The 25,982-nt window shown below is 33.6% G+C and overlaps 1 protein-coding gene across 5 annotated transcripts; it reads right to left on the bottom strand.

Moving 5' to 3' along the window:
* Positions 1–833: 833 nt before the first annotated feature.
* Positions 834–24,335, bottom strand: MAP1C (methionine aminopeptidase 1B). Of its 5 annotated transcripts, none has more exons than XM_088110970.1 (11): positions 24,141–24,335; positions 23,952–24,033; positions 21,534–21,771; positions 19,500–19,661; positions 18,179–18,220; positions 14,000–14,071; positions 13,740–13,819; positions 6,965–7,062; positions 6,146–6,193; positions 1,284–1,433; positions 834–1,182 (listed from the first exon to the last, which is right to left on the bottom strand). In XM_088110970.1, the coding sequence occupies exons 1-10, from the start codon at positions 24,274–24,276 to the stop codon at positions 1,288–1,290; spliced, it is 1,104 nt and encodes a 367-aa protein (XP_087967096.1). In that variant the 5' UTR covers positions 24,277–24,335; the 3' UTR covers positions 834–1,182; positions 1,284–1,287. The 5 variants fall into 5 exon arrangements, with proteins under 5 accessions (XP_087967096.1, XP_087967097.1, XP_087967095.1 ...); XM_088110971.1 differs by having other exon boundaries at positions 834–1,171; XM_088110969.1 differs by having other exon boundaries at positions 834–1,433; positions 24,141–24,334.
* Between the last annotated feature and the right edge of the window lie 1,647 nt (positions 24,336–25,982).

Genomic DNA, 25,982 nt, shown 5'->3' with positions numbered 1-25,982 from the left:
GTACTCCTTAGCTACTGCTGCTGTTAATTTAATGTGCAAAACCATGTAATAGCTTGGATTCAATAAGAAACATGTAACGGCTTTTACTTCCTGCACCCCACAACTTTTTCTTGCACACCTCATATTTTTCAAATAAATATTTTAGCTATTAAAAATAGTGACTTTCGGATTACATATTTCTGAAGCTCTCCGGAACATTTTTAAAACAATTTTTTTGGAACAAAATATTTGAAACGTGATCTTCATAGCGTATGAAATATGTTTAAAAATCATTTTTTTAGTCTTCCGCTATTCTTCTAGTGATGTGTTGAAGGCAGTGGTGGTAGTGATGATGTGGTGTGGTGTTAACAGTGAAGAGTGATTTTCTCAGTATTGGGAGGTTGCATTTAGTAATTTAGGGGTTCAGGAAGCAATTTCCCTTACAGTACTACTCGATTTAACATATGTCCAACCCAATTCCAATTGCACAGTGCTGGCAAGCTGAAAAGGCATTTTTGTCCTTATCTTCCTCCTCCCTTTTCCCCATTTTTTTCTCATTGTCACACCGCCAACACTAACATTGTCTCGGGGGATTATTACTGAATGGCAAGCCGCACATCGATTTTTTATCGATTAAGCTTTTTCTAATTCTAAATTTCTCTATATCAATATGAAATTTAATTCGAGATTTTTCAATTTTTTTTATAAAACTCGTGTTATACATTATTACGTACTTTTAACATCACAGTTGCATTAACATATCAAAATATATTTATAATTTATCACATGAAAATTTATTTTAAAAAATAACAAAGATAAACAAAATATGGGAAATCATACCAAACCCACGTAGATAAGATGAAACGACCTTCCAAAAGGCATATATAAATCTAAATTTTGAAGAATCCTATTATGAAAAAATTAAGCTTAAAACTCAAGGAGTTCCATGGCTGATGTCTTATATGAAAACTCAGTTTAACTTTTTTTTTCATTAACTTCCTAACATAAAATTAAGCAATTGGTAGCCACTAGTTATCTGAGCAGAGGACTCTGAATGCACTGTCATACCTTCGTATTTTCTGATAGAAATATGTAGTTCTTAGTATATGTCTCTAAACTGCTGCCATCATATATGAAATTTTATGCACTAGAGAATTCGGTATTGTAGCTCCGGAAGACAGTCTTTAGTTGCCTGAGCATAGTCTTCCAAAACCAAATTGATTTTAAGGCACATATTTACAATTTAGACACAAACTATACTCAGAATTCATAACACGGTGAAGTCAAATTAAAAGAACAATTACCATATCAACATGTAGTCAAAATTTCGGCTCCAGTCTTGGTTATCAAAATTGTATGCTCAAACTGTGCAGCTGGACTACCATCAGCTGTTAATGTTGTCCAGTTGTCTGGCCATGTAATAGACTTAATGCTTCCCATAGAAAGAATCGGCTCTGAAATTTAAGTAGAGTTCATAAGGGATCAAATCCTTAAAAGACTAAACACCCAGCTTCATCAATAGAGAGCAAAGGGGAGATATCAGGTTGGTTTAATGGTATAGGTGAATGAAAGGAAGGAGGGATCGATTCTAGGTGAATTCCGCCACTAACAAAAACTAACATATTAACAATAAAAAAAAATGCAGGGCAAACCACAGATATTCAGAATCAGCACGAAACTAATGGCAAATGATTTAGATTGTCATTTTCATTTGAACACAAGATCTACGGATGAGAAGGACACGGCTAATGAGGAAGCGTAGCACAAACACAATTGTCATGGCATCTGCATTGGCTTAGTTTAATAACAGAATTTCACAATCTCATACATTCTGAAATGGAAACAGGTGGATACGAACAATAAAGGTATCACAAAATTTTGCAACAAGGACAATTTAAATTCTAAAATATGATGTAACAATTTTTATTTCATGTAGAAATGTTGATGAATCTCGAAAAAATGCTATAGCACCCACAGGTTGACATAAAAAAAGGAATGAGTGAGTAAAAAATATTCACGTTTTTGTTGTTACATGAGTAGTTAATGTAAAACTTGTAAGTCACTCCCCTCACGATATATATATATATATATATCTTGTTAAATATAATGAAAAGCATGTATGGGGTTAATCTCCCTTATATATATATTGTTAAAAACAATATCTACCAATATTAAACAATATTAAAAGTCTATGTTTTCCTAATTAAAATAAAATGTAATATATCGAACATATATGTTTCTCCAATTAACATAAAGCAATATATCTAACACTCTTTCTAAAGCTGGTGCATATACCAAGCTTATTACAAATATAATCAATTCTCAATCTCCTTAAAGACTCAATGAAATGATAGTTTGAGTTAATGAACTCAGTCTTGATGTCTCCAGATACAATATTTTCTCGAATGAAATGACAGTCAATTTCAAAGTGTTTGGTCATTTCATGAAAGACAGGATTAAAACTGATGTGAAGAGTCGCCCGATTGTCACATATAAGTGTTATTCGAGTAATATCTCCAAATTGTAATTCTCTAAGCAATTGCTTAAGCCAATCAAGTTCACAAGTGGATGAGGCCGTAACTCTATATTCTTCTTTGGCACTATATCTTGCCACAACACTTTGTTTCTTGCATTTCCAAGAAATCAAGTTTCACCAATGGAGACACAATACCCGAAGGTAGATCTTCTATCAGAAGGAGATCCTGTCCAATCAACATCTGAATAGCAAACAACTTTTGTATGCTTATTAGAACTATATAACAAACCTTTTGCAGGAGATCCTTTAATGTACTTTAATATATGAATGACCGTATTCCAATGATCTTCACATAGGGAATTGCGAAATTGGCTCACCACACTGACTGCAAAGGAAATGTCAGGACAAGTAACAGTAAGGTAATTTAATTTCCCAACCAATCTTCTATATTGCTCAGGATTTGAAATAGGCTCCCCCTGATTTGGTAAGAGTTTGGTATTAGGATCCATGGTTGTGTCAATAGATTTTGAGTTCATCAACCCAGTTTTCTCCAAAAAAGCTCCATCGCATACTTCCTTTGACATATAACAATACCATTGTTTGATTGTGCTACCTCAATACCCCAGAAGTAACTAAGTTTGCCAAGATCTTTAGTTTGAAAATGGTGGAAAAGATGTGTTTCATCTAGGAGATGCCATGGTCGTCACTACCTGTAAGAACAATGTCATCAACATATACTATCAAATAGAGACATCCAACACTTGAGTGACGGTAAAAGACTAAATTATCTGCCTCACTTCAAGTCATACCAAATTGTTGAACCACACTACTAAATTTGTCAAATCAGGCCCTAGGAGACTATTTTAGGCTATATAAAGATTTGCGAAGACGACAAACAAATCCGGAAGACTCCCCCTAAGCAACAAATTCGAGAGGTTGCTCCATATAAATTTCTTTCGATAAATCTCCATTGAGAAAAACATTTTTGATATCGAGTTGATAAAGAGACCATTGTTGAAAAGTAGTCATGGCCAAAAATATACAAATAGAAGTCATCTTTGTCACTGGAGAAAAAGTATCTCCATAATCCATTCCAAAAATTTGTGTGTAGCCTTTGGCTATAAGTCGAGCTTTGAGGCGATCAATAGTACCATCAAGACCAACTTTGATAACAAAAACCCACCCGCAACCAACAACAGATTTCCCAGACGATAATGGGATGAGCTCCCAAGTTCCACTATTCTAAAAAGAACATAGTTCATCTAGCATGATCTAACAGATTTAGGAATTCACACAGAAGAAATAAACAAAAGGCATGTATAAAAATGTAAAGAATATCTATGGTAACTCAAAGCAATATAATATGGAGAGGGATTACGAGTATAACGTATACCTTTACGAAAGGTAATTGGAAGGTTAGACTCAGTTTTTGGAGTCGGAAGAGACAAAATAGTTGACACTTAAAGTGAGTCACTTGGTGGTTGTTGGGAGCAATGTCTTCGACTATAAACATGAAGTGGAGGTGGAAGAGGATAATCTGATGGTGGACTAGGCACAACTAGAGAATGACACACAACACGAATATCAACACTCTTGAAGACTTCTACTTTGACAAAATCATACAAGCTACTCTTCAATGAAAACTCTTATAAAGCACTATACCTCTGCAGAAAAGACTAAAGATTGACCTCCCACCCAAAGGCTATTTGTTCTTTTGAAATCAACTCAGCATCCAACGCTCGGATCTTCAGAGAGCCTATATAAAGAAGATCAACTAAAGAGAAAGAGGTGTGTGGGTGGTTGAAGCAGAAAATAGAAGAGATGAAAAATAAAGGAAGAAAAGAAGAGAAGAAAAAGAGAGAGAGCGAGTATGCTCAAGAAAGATCATCATTAGTCAATTCTGCCTCATCTCAAAGCTTATATCGTCTAATGCTCTTCAATTCAAGAAATATGATGAAGATTTGAAAAAGAAATGAAACCATTCTCTATTAGAAGAGAATGAGAAGAGTGATAAGAAAAAATGAAGAAAAGAATCATCATCACATATCTATCTTACTACTTCATCTCAAGCATACAAAGTTTAAAGCTTTCAGAAAGAAAGAGAAAAGAAGAAAAGAGGAGAGAAAGAAAGTTGAGAAGAAAAGAAAGCCTTGTTGAAAATCTACTTTGAAGTTCATCTTTGTGCTCATAACGTCTAACGCAAATTCCAAAAAAGAGAAGAGAAATGACAAGAGAGTCAACCAAAATCAAGTGTATGGCTCTACGCTTATATCTTCTTATATCTTCTGATATCCTCAATCAAAAAGAGAGAGTAATTACAAGATTCTAGGAATGTTTTGTATTAGATAAACATCCTCCTTAAAAAGAGTTATTTTCCATCTAGTAATCAAACACTTGTAAACCAAGGGTGGTTAGAATACTCGAATGCCAAGAGTGGTGAATAATATTCAACCAGGAGTGGGGAAACTCGTTCTAGATGTGTTGTCTAGGGGACCAGGAATGGTGTAAGAATACTTGGACTAGTCGTGTTGACTAAGAGATAAAGAGTGGTAATAATACTTGTAACTAGAAGTGGGTAAAACTCGTGTAATCTTGAAGAGATTAGTGAAACCCCTTAAGAGTTGTTAAGGGAGAACTGGATGTAGCTCAAGATTGAGTGAACCAGTATAAAAAATGTCTTATTGTTTTCTTCTTCTAAAAAATATTGTTAAGTTTCCTATGACATCGTTTGAAAGAATTTTTATTTTCTCATCTTATAAACCTAGCATCTAAACATAGTTCACTTCTGTATATTCTCATTACAAGTCATTAGACGCCGCCTTGCGAAAATATTTTGGAAAACATTATTCACCCCCCTCTAGTATTTTCCTGTATACTTTAGTTTATTATGGATTTTTGCAAAGGCATGATGCAAACGCAAAAGTTTCCTAACTGCACTTTGAATTCCTCAGTAGTTAGGTCAACTGCGAAATACATTTTGCATTGATAAATCCATTGATTTGCATTTGTAGCATTGAATATTAGGGAAATTGATTCTAGCCACCCTAGTGCCACAAGCTTAAGGAGCGCAAGAGTGATAACAATGCTTATTAGAACTAGAATCTTGATGAGATGATCCATGATCATGCTCTAAATTGTGATGCCTTCCTCCTCCTGATTCACCATCATCATGATTTTTCTACAACAATTCAGTTAATGTCTCATTCAATGAATTGTGCAATGTCTTTTACATTGCATCTGCCAGTTCCACTGTCTTGGTTTCGATTTTCTGAATAAATGCAAGTTTCCAATCTTTCCTCTACTTCATGCAAAGCTGCTTCAGATCACAAAATTTTCGATGGCTGAAAGAGTGTGCCACAGGAACAAGATTGTCCATACCAGTTGATGTAGTAGCTAATGGAGCACAAGATACTAGGAACTAATGAGCTCAAAAACTATCAAATTGCAGGAAGCTCTATAATAGAAAGAATCTTGAGACTTTCTTCATATTTAAAAAATACAGAGAAGGAGAACCACAATTGTCTATCAAAAGTAAGTGCATCACATCATTTCCATTCTAACTATTTAGAGTTAATTAACTACTAGTTAGTTGTTATCAACTAACTAAATTGGTTATAATTACTTGACAAACTACTAAAATAGTTATTAGTTATCACCTCATATTCTTGGTACAATTAACAATTCACTTACCAATAGTAAATGTTTGACCTTCAACCATGCGGCCTGGCTTTTCATTTCCTGTAAAGAAATGGTACAAAATTAAAAATCTGTAAGGAAAATAGTAACAAGGAAAACAAGAGGGAACAGAGGAGGGCAATCTATGTTGTGTGAAGTTGCATAAATGGTTTTTATATTACACCCGCATTCACTTTGTCGTAAAAACCTCACCTTGCAAGCATATTTTGTAAAATTGGGTTATGCTTAAAGTTCATATCCTAATACTTATAAGTAAAGAAATAAAAATATGTTAAAATGAATATTTCCTAATTACTATGGAGATATTGAGAATATTTTTATTCTAATAATATGCTATTTACAACAACAATTTATACAAATGGTTAGAAAACATATCGTTAGTTACTTAAACATATTCATACAACATTAAAAGTTTGACATAGATGTAATGGATTGATTTCTTTTTCTAATTTTCTATCCGTTAACATTTTACCTAATGGAGTCGAATGAATGAAAGTTTCACATTCAATATAGAACTAGAACTGTTAATTCATTTTATGTTTCAATTTTGGGGACTAAACAAATTTTTACATTTGGGGGACTAAAATATAATGACCTATAAAAAGCATTTTCAGAAATTTAAGGAATATAAAAAGGAATTTCATATTTGGAGTGTTAAAAGAAAAAGTGACCTAAAATTTTGAGGAGTTAAAAACATATTTTAGCCAACCATGAAATAAATATTGCAGTTTAATGTAGAGCAATTTTAGACAGTTATGTTATGATTGAAAATCAAAACGATGAAGAAATTAAGCAAGTTAACTGGTCACTTACGATTGTGTAAAATAATTGGTTCTGAGTGGAACACTCTTCCCACACCATGTCCAACAAAACGCTCCACTACACCATAGCCATATTTTTCAGCATGCTCACTGAGATCATTTTTCAAAGAAAAGAAAATGCTTAAAATATATATAAGCCATCAATTACAGATTGTATGATCAATTAACATACACAATTATTGTATTAAGAAATTACAAATAGGAAAATGCATAATTAACAACTTTAACTTCAAAAGAAAGTAGAAAATCCAAAGGCATATATATGTGTGTCTTGGAACTAGAATAATTATCCTAAACGAAAGAACTTTTACCAGATATTATTAAGCAATAAAACTGGTCAACTTTTTTTAAAAAATATAATCTCTATTTAAACAACACTATAAATTATTTATTATTTCTCCTAAATCTATATCATAATTTATACATTTAGAAGTATTCAATTATTATGGACTTCCATGTGTTTGATTTCTATGAAGAAGTTAACCTAACTCAACTCCACAAAACTGACTTGTAAGGTGAGGTTTACACCCACTTATATATTATAAATTCACCTTATCTCTAGTCAATGTGGGACTTCCAACACACCCTCTCACACCGAGGTATATACATCGAGGGACTAGACATTAATGGATGGTCTAATAGTAACCCGATGACAGGTGGAACGATAGACCCAACAAACAACAAATTTCGCTAGGATAGGTAAACTCTAACCCATGGCTCTGAGCCCAAGTTAAGAAGTGGATTTTAAGTCTAACTCAATCCCAAAAAATCAATTAGTAAGGTGAGATTTGCACCCACATATATTGTTACGTACCTGAGTACGTAAACTAGCCAAATACAACCTTTCACACTCTCTCACGTAACAAAACAATAAACGAATGATATTGGATGAATGAATATCTTTTATTGATGGTAATATCTAAATAAACAAGGGTAAACAATAATTGGGAGCATAACCTCCTTCAATTACTTTGAGAGCATAACCTCCCTCACAAGACAATAATGTTTGTCACAAAACTCAATAATCAAAAGCATGTCTTTAACCCTAGACTCAAACTTTATTTATATTAATTATTTCCCGCCCATCTCTTATTAAATATTTCTCTAGAATATATCTGCATTTAATATAAATATCCTTATATTTAATATTTAATATAAATATCCCTATATTTAATATAAATATCTCTCCGTATATTATCCTTAATATCTTATATTGAATATTTCCCTGAATATATATTTATTTACTATAATTAACTTATACTATATTTATTTACTCTAATTAACTTATACTGAATATTCTCTCTGCTTCCCACCGTTCGGCCTGGTCACGCCCCGTTGTCCACCGTCCGACCTAACCTCTCCATGCCTTCCACCGTTCGGGCTAACCTCTCCATGTCTTCCACCATTCGGCCTTTACGGTCAATACCGTTCGGCCTCACTTCCCTCCTACCTTTCTTCTCCTTCTCATTACCTCCCACCTTATACCCTAACATATATACTATAAACTCATCTTATCTCTAGCCTATGTGAGACATCCAACAATTTTAAATACCAAAGAATTTTGTCAACTGCTTCCATGTGTCTTTCTCTCAAATCATGCATAAATTGACTTATTGGACTAATTTCATAAACAATGTCTAGTGTCTTGTGTGATAAATAAATAAGTTTTTCAACCAATCTCTTATATTGGATGTTTTCTATAAGAGAACTCTCCACTTCCAATTTCTCAAAATTAGAAGAAAATAATTTCTCTCTTATTCGGTATCATTACATACATCTAATATATATATATATATATATACACACACACACACACACACACACACACATTAATTGGATAATTTAGGAAGCCAGCACAGTCTATTCTGGGAAACAAATCACTGAGATTGTTGGATGATATGCTAGTAATAAAACCAAGACACAACCAATATACAAAACTAAAACCAATAGGATTAAAATCTTAAACTTCCTAAAATATATTGACAAAATAAAATCTAAAACTTCCAAAAATATCTCAACACAATTCTATGATATAGTTCAATAAAAAACCTGAGGTTCTACATCTCATCTTTCCTATTTCATTGAGAAGTTCAAGTAAATATTGTATTATAAAGATTAAAATCCCCCTTCTCTAAATAAGCAACCTTTATTCCAAGGAAATAATTATTTTCCCAAAGTCTTTTATTTCAAAACAAACTGCCAAGTTTTTATTTAAAGTCACTTTCTTTGTTTTACAATCTCTTGTAATAATCATGTCATCCACATAGATCAATAGTAGTATAATTTTATCTCTAATGGAGAGTTTAATAAATAAAGTATAATCTTTTTGGCTTTGTTTATAGCCTAAGTGATGACATAAGAGTGAAGTATTTATGATTCCACCCTCCTCGATATTGTTTGAGACAAAACCAAATGAAGAATGGAAGATGAAGTGTTGGAGATCTTGAACCAATAATGTTTTGATCTTGTTTGTCAAAATTGTGGTGCTCATTATGTATTTTAGGAAGTTTTAATTTTATCCTTGCTATAACTTTATTATTTATTACATATGTATCGTGATATTAAATACTAGCATTACATATTTAAAAACAATCCCATCATTACAGGGATTTGTTTCCTTAGGATTAGTTATTTATTTCCTAAACTAACCAACAAAAACATGTACTTGTAGGTCCAATAGCCTCATTATTGAAATATAAAAGGAATATATTATTCTTTCTAAATTTGAGATACTATCAGAGTTCCTTATCTTTTGGAGTCTTGACCGTGTTTATCAATCCTAAAACGCAGCCTTCATTGCTGCACCTCTCTTATCCTGATTACAGCCTTTAGTGCAGCACAATGCTTTTGAATGGCTGAGTTTGTGAATTTTGGAATTGAAATTAGGAACAGATCCCAGACTACTGGAAAATTCCAAAATCTTTATTTTGCTTACAGATTAAATGGAAAAAATGATCTAAAATGGTTTAAACTTATTGTATCCTAAAACGAAAAGGCAAGGTCAGACACCTGACTAATAATGCACTTGATGAAAATGGTTCCATAAATTAGTGATACCAGCATGTTCCTGGGATCAGCAAAGGAAATTTGGGAGGGAGTAGAATAAACCAATTCTAAGGCCAAGGATGCTGCCCAAATTTATTATTCAAGGGTTGTGGAATATAGTGAATAACTAGTTATAAGGTTAATCTCCCTTGTATAAAAAATACACATAGCATAATGTATTTATGATAAAGAGAACGTGGATTAAACCCCAAATACAAATAAATATGTAAAAGTAACAATTAACATAGGGACATGTTTCCCTAATTAACATAAAATGCAATATATATAACAAGGGTAAAAATTATGGCTGCTGAAAAGGGAAGCAAATCAGTTACAAATTATGACAATCAACTTAAGTCTATGGATAGAATCGGATCACTATAGAGTTATAAAAGCATAGTGTTCAGCAGACTTAGCAATCCTAAAAGAGTATGCTGGACAAGATAGAATCTGAGTTTGTGGTAAGCTTGAATCTTAAATATGATCATGTTCGAGTCAAAATTTTGGGAAAAGAGAAGGTTCTAGGGATTATTAAAGTGGTAACCATTATCTAGAGTGAAAAAAGCAGGAGAGGACTGATGTTGGTTACTCTAACTACTGAAAACTCAGCAGCGATAGTTGAAAAAAGAACACCAATTATTTCTAATTACAGAAAAAGTTGGGTTCCGAATTTGGAGAAAAAACATGAGGAGGTTTGTTGCACCTATTGCAACAAGCCAAGTCACACAAGGAAGACATAGTGAAATTTACATGGAAGACCCCCAAGCAGAGAATGGGGCAAAACGGAAGCCAGGATAGAGAATGGGAGCATAAAAATGACCCCAAAAGAGGGTAGGGCAAGGGCAAGCACTCATTGATAATAAACAAAGTGACAGACCTGCCTCTGTCCAACAAAAAGATGAAGACATAGAAAGGGTAAAATCCTTCCCTAGTGAATTGGAGAAGCTCACAAGTACTAACTTTTTAAAATATTCTGATAAGTTTCCATTTTCTTTTGGTCTTAATGCTTCAATTCCACTTTTTACTCATTATTGGATACTAGACCCTAAATTCTAAACCCTAAACAAGAAAATTTCCATAGGAGATATCTGACAACAGCAGCAGGACCAAAAAAGCTACAAATAAGCCCATCATAACCTCCATAAGTGTCTCGCATGTCCCTAAATTGTCCAATAATTTTATGTCTATACAAAAACACAAAAGATCTTTCATTTAAAGTGGTTTTTCATAGCAACTCTTGTATTTTACAAGACAAGAACTCAAGGGATGATTGGACATGCTAGAGAATGGAATGGCCTTCACTACATGGAGAACCCTAATCAACCTATCAACAGTCACTACCTTATATCATAATCCACCATGACCCGTAAAGAGAAAGCTCAACTATACAGAATTGTCAGCTAGGACATCATTTCAAGTTGTAAATTTGAGTTTTCCTTTCTTTCTTAAGAATTTAAAGGTGAAGATTCCATTGTGAGGTGTGTGATTTTGCTAAACAAAAATGTGTAAATTTTACCATTAGCAATAAGATTTTCCCACTTGTGAGCTTACGTGGCTTAGGCAACCACTACTACAGCTAAAAATAAGGGACATCCATGAAACAAAGCTTATTTGTGACAATCAAACTGCACTTCACATTGCATCAAACCCAGTCTTCCATGAAAGAACCAAACACATTGAGATTTATTGTCACTTTGTTAGAGAAAAGGTGCTCTCTAGAGAAATCGCTACTGATTTTGTTAACTCTAGCGATTAGCTAACTGACATGTTCACCAAGTTCCTTAGAGGCCCTCGAGTTGAGTACATTTGTAATAACTTGGTGCATATGACATATATGCTCGAACTTGAGGAAAAGTGTTACAATGTTATCAACTGTTAAAAATTTGTAGGAAATTAACAGTTACATATTCTAGGAAATTAGGATGATTAATTCCTAATTATTAAGGGGAATTTATTATAATTGATTCTGAAAATTAGTATAAATACATATTGTGTGGTCTGCATTAGACACAATACATTCAGCAGATATACATTTCTATAAAGGAAAAGGTAGATAATGGTTTGATTTGCATGCCATATGTGTCCACAAAAAATCAATTTGCAAACATACTCCCCAAAAGGTTGTAATGCATTAACTTTGAAAGAATTATATGAAATAGAGAAATGGAGAACACTTACCAGCTTGAGGGGTAGTGTCAAAATTATGTTGCTTAGGAGGTTTTATATTTTATCCTTGTTACGATTTCATTATTTATTACAGGTGTATCTTGCTATTAATATATGTATTTAAAAATGATCCCATAGTTATGGGGATTTTGTTTCCTTAGAATCAGCTCTCTAATTTCTAAAATAACTAGTAGGCAAATGTTTTTAAAGTTATAATGGCCTTATTGTTGAAATATAGAATAAATATATCACTCTGGCTAAATTTGAGATGGTTTGCATAGTGTTTTTTAAGATTTTTATTTCTTCCAAGTCCTTCTATCTTGATCTAATCATTAGATAAGTTCGAAAGCCATTGGTTATGTTATGAGAACTTTGTGGTTTAGTTACATTTTAATAGATTAAAATGTGTTTTAATCTATTAAAATGTTCTGAGATTTACTAGAAAAAATAAAGAAGAATATTTTAATAGATTAAAATCACTTAAAAAGAAAAATGTTGTTTACTTGGCTCTATTATAATTGATTAAAATAAGTTTAATGCAATCAAATCATTTAAAAATAATGCTTCAGTGATTTTAACATATTAAAATATTATTTTAACAAATTAAAACCCATACATCATGAATATAAGTTCAATTTTAATCGATTAAACTGGATTAATCAATTAAAACCATCAAGTTTTCATATATATCTCCTTTCTTAAAAAAATTAATCAAACAAATTTCATTTACTTAGAAAAAACTTTACATTCGAAAGAGACCTTGACTTGAGATTAGCAACACTTCTTGAAGTTGTCTTGCTTTCTTCTTGTGATTAAAGTCTATGATGACTCAAGAAGGACATTTTGTGCGATCACCTTAATCTTTCTTCTATATTGTGCTCAATCTTTTTTCAGGTGATCTTGTTCTAGTAGTGCATGTTTTCATCTCATTGTCTGCTTGGATAGGGCTTCCCAGCTGATCTTGTGATAGGGTGTCACAAACAGGTCGACCTAAAGTCTTGTAGGGTTTAAGATCTAAGTCCTTAAGTGTTTTTCTTGTTTTTTAGTGACTGGAAAATCTTGAAAGATTAGTGGATTGGCTTATAGTTTGGATATAACTCTCTTTAAGAGTGAACCAATATAAATCTTGGTGTATCTCTCTCTCTACATACAGTTGCCATATCACCTATCACGACATACATGTTGCATCTTAAGAAATATTCAAAATATTCTCTAAATTTTGCCAAAAGTTTATCCACATTATGTGAAATCAATCAATTAATTAAAAGGTTGACATCCTATTTCAAAAATTAGCGATAGTTCAATTGCGTCCCCCTCTTGAATTCAGTCTTTGATTTTAAGGGAACCATTGCTTTTGTACATCTCCAAACCATATGCTTCAAGCTCAAAGCTATGTAGTAGACTCGTGATTTTTGACGAGTTTGCCCAAGCTTACTGAAAAATGAGTTAACCAGTTTCAATGGTGAAGAATGGAAACTCGTTTGAGTTTGCATGTTGACTCATGATTTTGATTATCATGCATGTAGGTGTTTTTTCCAGTATGATAAATAATTTACCTGATTTTCTTTCCAATTTTCCTAAAAAGTGCACCATCCCTGCACGCAGCTATTCCCTTTTCCAAACACTCTTCAGTTACCTTCCAACACATAAAGCATCTACTCAATGAAAAATTTAAATAAATGAAATGTTGATGAGAAAAAACCAAAGAGATAAAGAAAGTGATATTTGGTCAATAATAGTTTGCCCATACTATCACAGTCAAATCAGTAATACAACAAAGTTTATTTTCTCCCATAATCAACAGATAATTAGTTACCTTGACAAAACTTTTCAGTTCATCGCTGACTTCCCCACAAAAATATGTTTTTGATGTGTCTCCATGATATCCCTATAGCATACAGAAGGGTATTAATTTCATATAATCATAGAAAGGCTTTCATCATATTAATCATTAACACTAAAAGAAGTAAACATCATAGAAAGAATATAGGTAACCCACATCCAAAATCCAATAAACTAGACCACACAGCTATTCTGTTTGACAAAAAAACGTAAACTACCATACTGAACATAAAATAAATTCACAAAATAAAATTTAATGAGCCTAAATTATCATGAGAAATTACAACCACGAATAACATGAACATACTTTTTTACAGGAACATGGTAAGAAATTCCTACTCCCTCAGTGTCTACCTAGCTTTTTAACCACGTTATAAACAAAAGTGTAAATTAAACCAACAATGATACAATATATAATAGAGGTACCTGCAATCACAGAATGAAAATACAAGAATTGAGAGAAAGGAAGCCAAGTTTCCAGAAAGCAGAGCTCTCCCTGGCAAGAGAGGAATCTCTTTGCTCCAAATATCCACACTTGAAAAGGGTTAGCTATCATTGGAAAAACATCTTTATTGAACTGATTCAACGTAAATCAATTCCAGAGGATATATACAAAGAACTCTACCCCTAGATAAAGATTACAATGATTTCTAGTATATTAAAGTAACACACTTGTAATAACTACAATATCTACTGCTGGCATCATCAAACAGCTGTGACAGCATTCCAAACGAACAAACTGCTGCAGCCAACACCTCTTATAGAACTCTCTGTGGCAGCCACCAAAATTCCACACAGCAGCAGCAATTTCCAGCAGCCACACTTGGCTTAGGCGGTGATAGCAGAAATAATCCAGCCACCAACACAGCCAATGCAGCAGCCATTTTCTGCTGCTCTAGGTGGCAACATGATAGGTTTCTGACAAAGAAACCCAAACTAATACTATGAAAATACTAACAGAACACTGTATAATCTCTCATTTTATTATTCACAGAAAGAATACAAGTATAGAGCCACTATGAGAGCCTAACCTCCCCCTACAGGATTAACTCTTCCTGTACAGATTACTAACAGTCCAAAAGTTCCCCTCACAACTAACTCGCCTAACTATTTATACAAACCCATTCCCGCCTTTCCTAACTGTCAGGACGTTATGCAATTCAACATGTTCCAACAGAGGCCATCTTCAAGACGTGGTTTTACCTATGGTTTTACCTATCCTATTGCTCACAGGGATCCATGGTTAATGAACTTAAAAGAACCAAGAGAGTGGAATGAAGAAATGTACCTAGTATTGATTTGGCTATAGTGGAAGATGTCAATGCCATTGTGTTACGTACCTGAGTACGAAACTTAACCAGAACAACCTCTCACACACTCAAAGTAAGCAAAATAATAATGACATAATGGAATTGAACTAAAGAATTTCTTTTATTGATGGTAATATTGAATAACAAAAGTGAACAATAATTGGGAGCATAACCTCCTTCAATTACTTGGGAGCATAACCTCCCTCACAGGACGCATAGTCGCATGTCAACCAAACTCAATAATCAAAAGCATAACCCTAACAATAACCTCTAGCTTTATTTATACTAATTATTTCCCGCTCAACTCATACTAAATATTTCCCTAGAATATATCTGCATTTAATATAAATATCCCTATATTTAATATAAATATCCCCCCGTATATTTCCCTGGCATATATCCTTAATTATAAATATCTTATATTGAATATTTCCCTGGAATATATATTTATTTACTCTAATTAACTTATATTGGATATTCTCCTCAAATGTGGGTCCTTTTACTGTAATTGTTCCCTCCCATCTTCACCGCTATCCGTTAGGACCGCAACTCTTCAACCGATCGGTTACATTTCTTCACCCTGCCTCCTACCGTTCGGTTTGTGTGCCTCTGCCTCCTACCATTCAGCTTGCTTCACTCTGCCTCCAACCGTTCGGCTTGCTTCCCCATTCTTGATACCGTTCGGCTTGCATACCCCTACCATCTACCGCTCATCTTGCTTTACCCTACTGTTCGGCTTCCCTTCCTCCTATCCTATCACCCAATATCGTAACACATTGTGTCATGCATAATACATCTAAATGGCAGAACATGTGAGCTTAGAAGAAAGCACCAACATGACAGTAAATCAGTGCCAAGGGTCAAAGCAAATGCTGTTAGATGCTCCAAATGTGGCTATGGGCATGAAACTCATCAATGTCCTAATTGGAATGAAAGTTGCAGGACTAATGAAGACCTCAAGAACTATAGTCTATATCTGAAAGAGGAGGAAAGGAGGACATTGCAAAAGCTAGAAGGGTTGGAAAAAGAAAGACAAGAGCAAAGGCTAAAGAGAAAACAATAGAAGAAAGCACTAAAAAAAGAGAAAAATGGAATAAGAACTACAAAAGAGAGAAACACAAAGGAAAAGAGAGAGAAAGAAGACCAAGAAAAGAGAGAGAGGACAAGGAAAAGAGAGAGAAAAAAAGCAGAAAAAAAGAGAGAGGAAAAAGAAAAGAGAAAAAAAGAGGAATACGAAAAAAAAGAGGGAGAGGACAAGAGAAAAAAGAAGTAGAAAATAAAGAACAACATTTTGACTTCTCATTGGAAAAACATACTAACTCATCTCTTCTTGATTTGTTGCCTAGGGAAGATTTGATTATAAGGAAAAATGGCATAAAAAATGGGAAGAAGGAAGGATGACAGAAAAAGAAGACACAAGCTTGGAACTAGATGAACTTGTGTTTAATAATCTATTAGCATGTTTGCCAATTACTTTGGATAGTCAAAGTCATTCTTTTAGTTTGGCTATTTGTGAATAGGATCTTTGCTTTAAAATTGTTTAATGTGTTTTGCAGGTAGGTGTTTGACCCTGAAGGCGGATCTCCAAACATTTGGTAATAAGAGATTGACCTCTTCCAGGATCCAAATCTCAATTTAGATAGCATTTTGATTTTAGACTACATTAATTTTACGTATTCAACACTTATTTGTCTGTAGTTAATAAAGTGCCAAAATTTGAAGTCAATTTTCTCCAACCCAAAGGCAATGATGGAAGCATGGCTAGGACCTCACAATGAGAGCTTAACCAAGAGAAGAGGCATGAAGAGGTTGCATTCCAATAAGTCAACAAACCCTTCCATGCCTTGACCTTGTTTAATATCAGTTTGCTCCGTCTCTGAGTTGCCGAGCTACCAAGTTGAGCTCTGACTTGGTGCTTTCAGGCTGCTGTGCTGCTACGCTGTCGGGCTGCTATATTGTCAAGCTGCTATATTGCCAAGTTGCCATGCTGTCGAGCTAACATGCTCCCAAGTTGCCATGCTGCCGAGCTGTCATGTTGTCAAGCTATCGGGCTGCTTTTATGCCTATCTGCATGGTTGACCTGAAGCTGTTAAAGAAGGTTGAAGGTCAACATTGAGTCAGAGGCCATCCATATGCTGCTACCAGGAGTGGTGCCCAGCGTGGGATCTCTAACAATAATCACTATCAATAAGATGCTTATTTTAGCTTTAGTCACCACTACCAATGCATGTTTATCCATAACCAAGGAATATTTTCCTTCCCATCAAAGGATGTTTACATGGGAAGAAATGAATATAAATAAGCTAAAACCAAGTTCAAGTACAAGAGCAACCCTAATAACTAAACATTGTAGCTGCAAGCACAAATAATAATATAAAGACAGAGGAAAAGGATGAAAGAGAATTAGAGGAGGATGAAAATGTAATTTATAATAAAACTCCAAATAGTTGTATAAATAACAGACATTATTAGAAAGTGGGTTTTTAAGCCTAACTCAACCCCACAAAACCGGCTTGTAGGGTGAGGTTTGCACCTCACTTATATATTATAATTTGGCCTTATCTCTAGTCGATGTGGGACTTCCAACACACCCCCTTCACGCCGAGGTATAGACATCTCGTGCGTGATAGTAGAAATTGGGTGGTCCGATAACGGCCCGATAGCGGGTGGAATAGAAGAATAGAATGCCCACTTAGAACTCGCTAGGATAGGCTCTAACCATGGCTCTGATACCATATGAGAAATAGAGAAGATTGGGAGAGAATATCCCTTGTGTGTGTTGCATACACATAGTAACACCTATACTTACACCTAAATAAAATTTAAGAAAGAGAGAAGCATACATCCAGGTAGACTGTCACATCAATGTTAACAATATCACCATTCTGCAAAAAGTGACAATTATGAGTAGTTATGGAAAGAATGAATGCAAAAGGGAATGTTAGAAATAGTAATCATAATAATAATAAGGTTTAATTGCTTGTTTTGTCCCTAGTTTGGCTGTAACGTGTCAAGTTAGTCCACACTTTTAAGAAAGTTTCAATTACGTCCAAACTTGGTTTAAAAGTGTCAATTTCGTCCAAACGTAGTAAAATTTGCTTCAATCAAGTTCAAGTCCCTTCCGTTAAATCCACATAAACGGACGTTAATTCTTTTTCTCTCTCCTCTGTTGCTCTGCTCCTCTCCTCTGCTCCTCTGCACAACAGCAGACCCTCTCTTTCTTTTGAATATAATCCAAGCACCAAAATGATAAAAAAAAGGAAAAGTATAATCCTACATTAACATGTCAGGAAATTTTCACTCAGTCCTAGCTAGCATGATTTAAAAAATTACAAGAAAATAAAAGTGAAGTATCATGTTAAGTAACGGCTAGCCATGCCCATGAATGGAATTTATACAAATTCATGCAGTAGAATACCATTCTGCAATCTCATCCGAAAGATGGTGATTTGGTAAAATAATCACTGATTAATCAGAGTACTTCTAAAAATCATCACAGATTAGTACTTCTAAAAATCATCACAGATTTTATTAATCAGAGTACTTCTAAAAATCATCACAGATTATTAATCAGAGTACTTCTAAAAATCATCACAGATTGCAGAGCAATATTAGACTCTAGCTTAAAACGACAACAGTATTTAGGGAAAACAAGTTATCAGGATTAGGCCACCGTGGCCTGAAAGTACAAAAAAGCATCCTTAAAGAATAATGTGAAAAATAATATTAGCTATAAAGTAAAAAAAAAACTGCAGAGAGATCAGATAGTAGTGCATGATTAGGAATCATCGTTCATGTTGCAGAATTGATGTATAAATAACATCATATATCACTGCATTTAAAAATAAACTTATTAAACTTAAATAATAAACAATGGCATAGAGAAAGTGCTTCAGAAAAATAGAAAGAGAGGGTCTGCTGTTGTGCAGAGGAGCAGAGCAACAGAGGAGAGAGAAAAAGAATTAACGTCCGTTTATGTGGATTTAACGGAAGGGACTTGATTGAAGCAAATTTTACTACGTTTGGACGAAATTGACACTTTTAAACCAAGTTTGGACGTAATTGAAACTTTCTTAAAAGTGTGGACTAACTTGACACGTTACAGCCAAACTAGGGACAAAACAAGCAATTAAACCTAATAATAATAATATAGGCTTGACAAACCTGTAACTGTCGAGAATCAGGTATTCCATGGCACATGCACTCATTAACTGATGTGCACACACTTTTCGGAAATCCACCATAGCCAAGGGGAGAGGGATAAGCACCAGCATCAATTATCATCTGGTGTACTTCTTTATCAATCTCATTAGTTGTTATAGAAGGCTGACAGTTTAAAGTAAGATTAAATTAGATTAAAATATCAGCTCAAAGTAGATTATCATACCAATTACACAAACCCAAAATATAAAACATTGGGTTATAAATAAAATTTAATGAATGCTGTGGACAAAAAGCCCATTACAGTTTTAAATAAGCTATAAACATTCACTGCCAAAAAACATCCTTTAATTGACCAAACTTTTAACATTGCTTATGGTGGTGCATCTTACTGATAAGGGAGTCCTGTGTTACAAAATGAGGTAGGCAGAGAACAATAATTGGGTAATAATTTTCCTTGATTATTTGAAGAATAATACATAGGTATTTAAGAAGGAAAAAAATCCTAATTAAGGAAATAAATCTCGTGAAATAAAGATCCTAAATCAGGAGCAAATTTACCAAATAACTCCTTATCCCAATCCCTTAATTTTATGGATTTCAAATAATCTCTATATTTATTGTACAATAAATATGTACACATATTCTGACACATCCCCTCAAGCAGAGGGATAGATATCTGTCATTCCCAGCTTGCTTATGTGATTGTGGAAGAATGAGCTATTAAGGTGCTCCTTGTCTTGAACTTGATAGTTGGTATTTGATAATTTTGTATTTTGTTTAGGCTACTTAGACATATGTAAATAGGTATTTAAGTTTTGTTTATCACTCATGTGTTATGACTAATGTTGAAAAGCTTTCTTTCCTATGGTCTATGTTGCATTTAAGTTTGACTAAGTCTTTTAAAGTGTGACCTGTCCCTTAATCTTTTCAATTTTTTATAGTATTCATATGAGTACTGTTAGGGATTCGGGATCTCTAAGTCCTAACAAGTACATATGCCATATTTATGTAGCAGTAGGATATATGTTCTGTATTACGATCCCACAATTTATGATTTTGTAAGCCCTCATAATCCCAACCAAACACTCAATTTTGACTACCTCAATCTGAAGTTTCAAAACTTCTTCATTCCACTGTCAATAGAAAAATAAACAAAATGTGGATTAAAACTAATCAGTTTGCAAGAAGCAACTGGTTTATATAATAACCCTTGAAGAGATCCCTGAAAACTAATTTTCATTGCGAATGATTCACTTGCCAAAAGAAGGTTAAATTTGCAAAAATAGCAGTCATTCTGCAGTGACCACCATTCAAACTTCCATCGTCTCCAAATTGCTACTTACCATTTTCACCCATGACCTACCATCAAGATAAGCAAAACATACAACACCAAATTCACCCACCGGTCTTTCACACTAACCAGACAACTATCTCTATTAACCAAAAGTCATTAATAATTGGTCATTAATTCCAACATAGGGAGAAAAAAGTACTTTTGATGATCAGCACCAGTGTCTATGATAGGTATCCAGAATTTACTAGAGAATTCCAAGACAGATTCTTGGATGTCTTATTAGAAACAGAACAGAACAGTTCTACCAATGTGGTGAGAACAAGAAAAATCACGTACAACACTCAAGGTCTTTCGAGAGGACCTGCCTGTCCTAACTTTTCCCCTTTTCAAAACACTCCAGAAACTCTCTGCTCACCTCCTAAAAAGACTATTTATTATAGTCTGTTACAGTTATGTAATTACAATTGTACTAACTACCCTCTTTTTTCCTTCTTTTTGTAAACTGTATCAAACCTATTAGTCTAAGTGTAAGAAGAAACCACAGTCAATGCCCCTCATATCAAATCTAATAAAATCAAACACCAACAGATGGTAAAGGCACTATACTAATAAATTTGTCTAGAAAAGCTCAAATGAAAGAGAATAATTAAAAAATTAGCAATGACCACTATCCTGCAAGAGAAAGCACCCAACAGGTAAATAAATGACGGAGGAAGTATGCTTGAAGGACGAAACTTTACCCTAACCAAAGTTCCTGCATGGTTTAAGACACGTGCTGCAAGCTCACATGCAGCCCTCATTTTAGCTATGCCTTCAGAATCATGAATTTGATGCTCACTTGCAATTTCTGGAAGTATATTTGTACCAACATAAGGAGGCCTTAGTATGTGATCAGGGACAGGGAGACCTGGAGACACTCGGCCCCGCTTTAATGGAGGCCTTTTCTTGAACTTTGTCACAACTCGAAGTTCACGCTCTCTTCATAGACCAAACATAAAGTAAGAATCTATAGTAAAGTTGCATCAACTTTTTTCTACTTCTAAATAGAAATAAACCCTATTTTTGGAAATCAGAAAGCAAATGCAAGAGTAAAGAAGTTCAAAAACTTTTTTCAGAACAAAACATTTTTATATTGCTTATCAAAGAAGAAAGGGAGGAAAGAATAAATAGATTGTTTGATATCAATTCCTTGTATTCTAAGACCTAAATGATAGAACACTTACTAGACATGAAGCAGTTATGAGAAAGAACAAACGAAAGAAATGTACAACATTGATATCTCTCAATTTTTTTTCATAAAAGAAAGAGATCTAAACAATTTTATTTCTCATTTACAGTACACCGCGCAATTACAATTCAACATACAATATATAAAATACAAATTAGGACTATCAAATGTTGGTCCTGAGCAAGATTTGATGAATCTAACTTTCCTTGAAGATTGAAGACTTAGATGTGTTTAGGGAGTGTGTTTTGTTGATTACGACTTGTGTTGGAAGTCCCACATCGACTAGAAATAAAACTAATTTAGAGTATATAAGTGGGTGCAAACCTCATCTTACAAGCCGGTTTTATAGGATTGAGTTAGGTTTAAAGTTCACTTCTTAACAGGACTGTATTTAAGTTTCTCTTTGAGTAGCTTGACCTTACAAATTACAAGAAAGCTATTTTATATCAGTTTAGAACTTATCTTGGAGATAGGAAGCTTTTAATTTATTAAAAGATATTTTTAATCTATTAAAATGGTCTTATTTTAGTCTGGATTGAATGGAGAGCATTTTAATTGATTAGATATTTGTTTTAATCGCTTAAGATTACTCAGAGCCATAAGTAATTGTGTGGGACTTTTTTTAATATATTAAAACAAGTTTTTAATAGATTAGTCTTGTTGGTGCTTTCAAATGAATTTGAGCTTCTCTATTCCAATATGTTAAAACTCACTCAGTTTAATCATTAACTTCACTAGTAAGTGAAATTAACATATTAAAATGCAATTTTAATATATTAAAATTGCTAGTTTAAAATCTATGTAACTCTCTTATTCTGAAACTTTTTGACACGACTTTTGAACTTACATTTCTACTGTTGAGAGAGTTATTATTGAGCTAATACACGTTTCTTGGGGTTTTCTTCGAGTGATTTTCAAGATCATTCTCTCATTGTAAGAGAGAAACATTACGTTTCACCATGATTTTCTTCTACTGTTATGCTTGTTGTGTTTCAAGTGAACTTGTTTCATTGTATATTTTTTGTTTTCGTCTTGTGTTGTTGTTTCTAGATAGGGTTTCCAAGTCACAATACAGGAATAGGGAGTCTGCTACTAGGTTAGAAATTCAATCTTGTAGGGTTCAAGAGTTGATTTCTTGTACTGTTTGTATTGGTCATGTGTTTCCAATATTGTTATACTGTGAGCTTGGCTGGTGTGGCTGGACAACTAGATGTGGCTCATGCATGGAGTGAACTACTACAAAAACCTGTGCATTTGTTTTTCCCTCTCTCTTTATTGATGTTTTTGCGAATTATACTTGTTATTGAGTGTTCTTAGTTCTAAAAAAGTTTAGTAAAAGTAACTAAATCTTAAAAGTAATTGGACTAATAAAGTTTCATTCTAAAGCTTTAGAAAAATCTATGATAGTTCTATTCATCCCCTCTTGAACTCCTTATTCTAACATCAAATACCTCCATACAGGAGAAGTTCTATTTCAAGAATTTAACTACCCAAATATGGTATACTCCACATAATAACAACTCTTGTTATGTCTATTTTAGCTCTCCAGATTTCAAAAGGGTTTTCAGTTTCATTTGTAATAAATAGAATATAATTAATCAGTTAGATAGACTCACTTTGCTGACCCCTATTAAGCCAACACTCAAACATGCACATTGCCAAACAAATTTTAAATATACATTTTGGAATTTTCAGTCGTGGCGACCAGCGCCATAACGTCAGGCTGCAAGTGTGGACTCTATCAGCCAGACACTGCCGCAAAAACAATTTAAAACCTACAACACCAAACAAAAACTAAAATTTTGAACCCTTTCATGCTCTCGAAATCCAGATCATTAGCTTACCTTTTGAACTGAAACTTCCAAATTCAATCCACTAAAATACTATAAAAACAATAGCATAACTCCACCACGGTATAGAATATTGTTACCTTCTGATATTCATTGCCTCCTCCAGACCCGAAACCTTCCTCGCGAAAACCACGAACTGTTTTCTCGAGAGCGAATGGTTCCCTGCAACACACCGCAAAAGCATTCGAATAAGAGCTATTTTTCATTTAATAGTTTATTTATTTATTGTTCTGAAGAAATAAGGATGAATAGAGTTGCAATTGACGAACCATAAACGGAAGAAGAACGCGAGAGTGTAAGCGGAGAACTAATGAAGGATGAGGAAGACGGTAAAGCTTCGCCATGAAAGGGTATTATTGGGATTTTTGGAAATGCGTTGTGAACTAGAGGAGCAGTGAGCGCCATAGTGGAAGCAGAGGAGTATGTGTGAGTCTTGGTTAGAGGATAACGGAATTCGAATCTTCGGGGGATTTTGAGGTTTTAGAATGTTTTTGTCCAGGCTAAATAATTTTTACTTTTGGTAAATTTGTAAATTTTGTTTATCTTAATTTTGATCTATATGGTTTATATTTATGAATATGGATATCTATAAAAATAAAGTAGAGATTTTTAATAATCTTTTATATTTTGCTTTTTGTTTTAATAAAGTTTTTATTTTTATTTTTATTTTTATAAAAATTTTAGAGCCCACTGTTGATTTTGTTTTTTAATATAACAAGTGTTATAAGTATTAATAGTGTGGGTGGGTGGGTGTGTATGTGTGAAGTGACTTGTTTGTACAGAATCATCATCATCACCATCCTTAGAAGCATATTCTAGCAAAGAAAAATCTATATCATGCATTGTTGAAGATCATTAACCGCAAGACTCAACCTTAGAGTCATATCCAACAGCATTTGTTCAATGTTTGCTTGATGTTGTGCTTTGGCAGCTTCCTTCTCAAACTGAATGAAGGGGTTAATGACTATTATGAAGCAAGGATTTTCATTTAAAGAGTGGAGGAGTTCTATTCTCCATTATCTTCATTGGTAGCTCTTATGTGTATATGCCAACCGGACGCATGATCCTAGTGAATAGGATACAGTATGCAATAGAAGTCTTGCTCCAATTCCGTACAAACTTCTCCTTGAAGGCAGACTCCCACGCTTTAGAATGAAAGAGGACAAGTTGGGTGGATGGAAAAAACACGAATTGACTCTTTTCAGAGACGTGACCCCTAAATTGTGCATTGTAGGATGATGTTGAAAAGGATATTATGAATCACTCTTCACAATGGGATCAAGTTTTAGCTCTTCACAACGACGTTTGTTTCTGGTGTTGGTTGTGGCAAACCATATAATTGTTTGGGTTTGGAATGGAGTTAGTTAATATACTAGTTGTTGGAGTCTTATTTTAGTTAATGTATTAGTCATTTTTGTCAGTTTTGATTGCATAAATAAATGACGCGAAAGACGAATTTTGGAATGAAGAAAATTTAATATTCTATACTGGTTATATAGTGATTAATTGGTATAAAACAATGTCACTTTGTATATCAATTTTCGGTCTAACTAATATAAAAAATATTTATAATTTATTATAATTTTGTCATTGTGTTACTTTCAATACTCGTTATAAGTTCAACTAGTTTAGAAAAACTTTGTAATTTATCATAGTTTTGTCATTGTACTCCTTTCTATACCAGTTAGAGTTAGAATCAGTATAAGAAGTCTAACAATATTTACTATTATGCTACCATGTCATATTTTATACTTGATGAATTATAACTGGTATAAAAAGTCGTTATAAAAAACGTATTTTACACTAGTGTGATAACATACCTCTAATTAAGAGACCTACCATCAAGAGTTATGGTTAAGAGGATACAAAAAAAACTAAATTTTCTCTTAACATGACAGAATTAAACTAAAGTTGACGTGAGCTAAGGAGGATGTGAAGAACTAGCCAAATCTGTATATTCGTAAATATTAGATTATGATTGTAGTTTTAATCTTTATATTCTAGACCTAATAATATAGGATTTTCTTTGGGCCTAGATGATTTTTGAGCCTAGAATGGAGTTTGAATCCAGAAAGAGTTGGGCTTGAGAAGAGGAGATCCATTAATCCTAA

This window comes from Vigna umbellata, chromosome 3 (assembly GCF_029865625.1).
Source record: "Vigna umbellata cultivar VRB3 chromosome 3, Vumbellata_1.0, whole genome shotgun sequence".
Lineage (NCBI taxonomy): Eukaryota > Viridiplantae > Streptophyta > Magnoliopsida > Fabales > Fabaceae > Vigna > Vigna umbellata.
The sequence above is the reverse complement of the archived record's forward strand: the minus strand, read 5'-3'. Positions and strand labels throughout refer to the sequence as shown.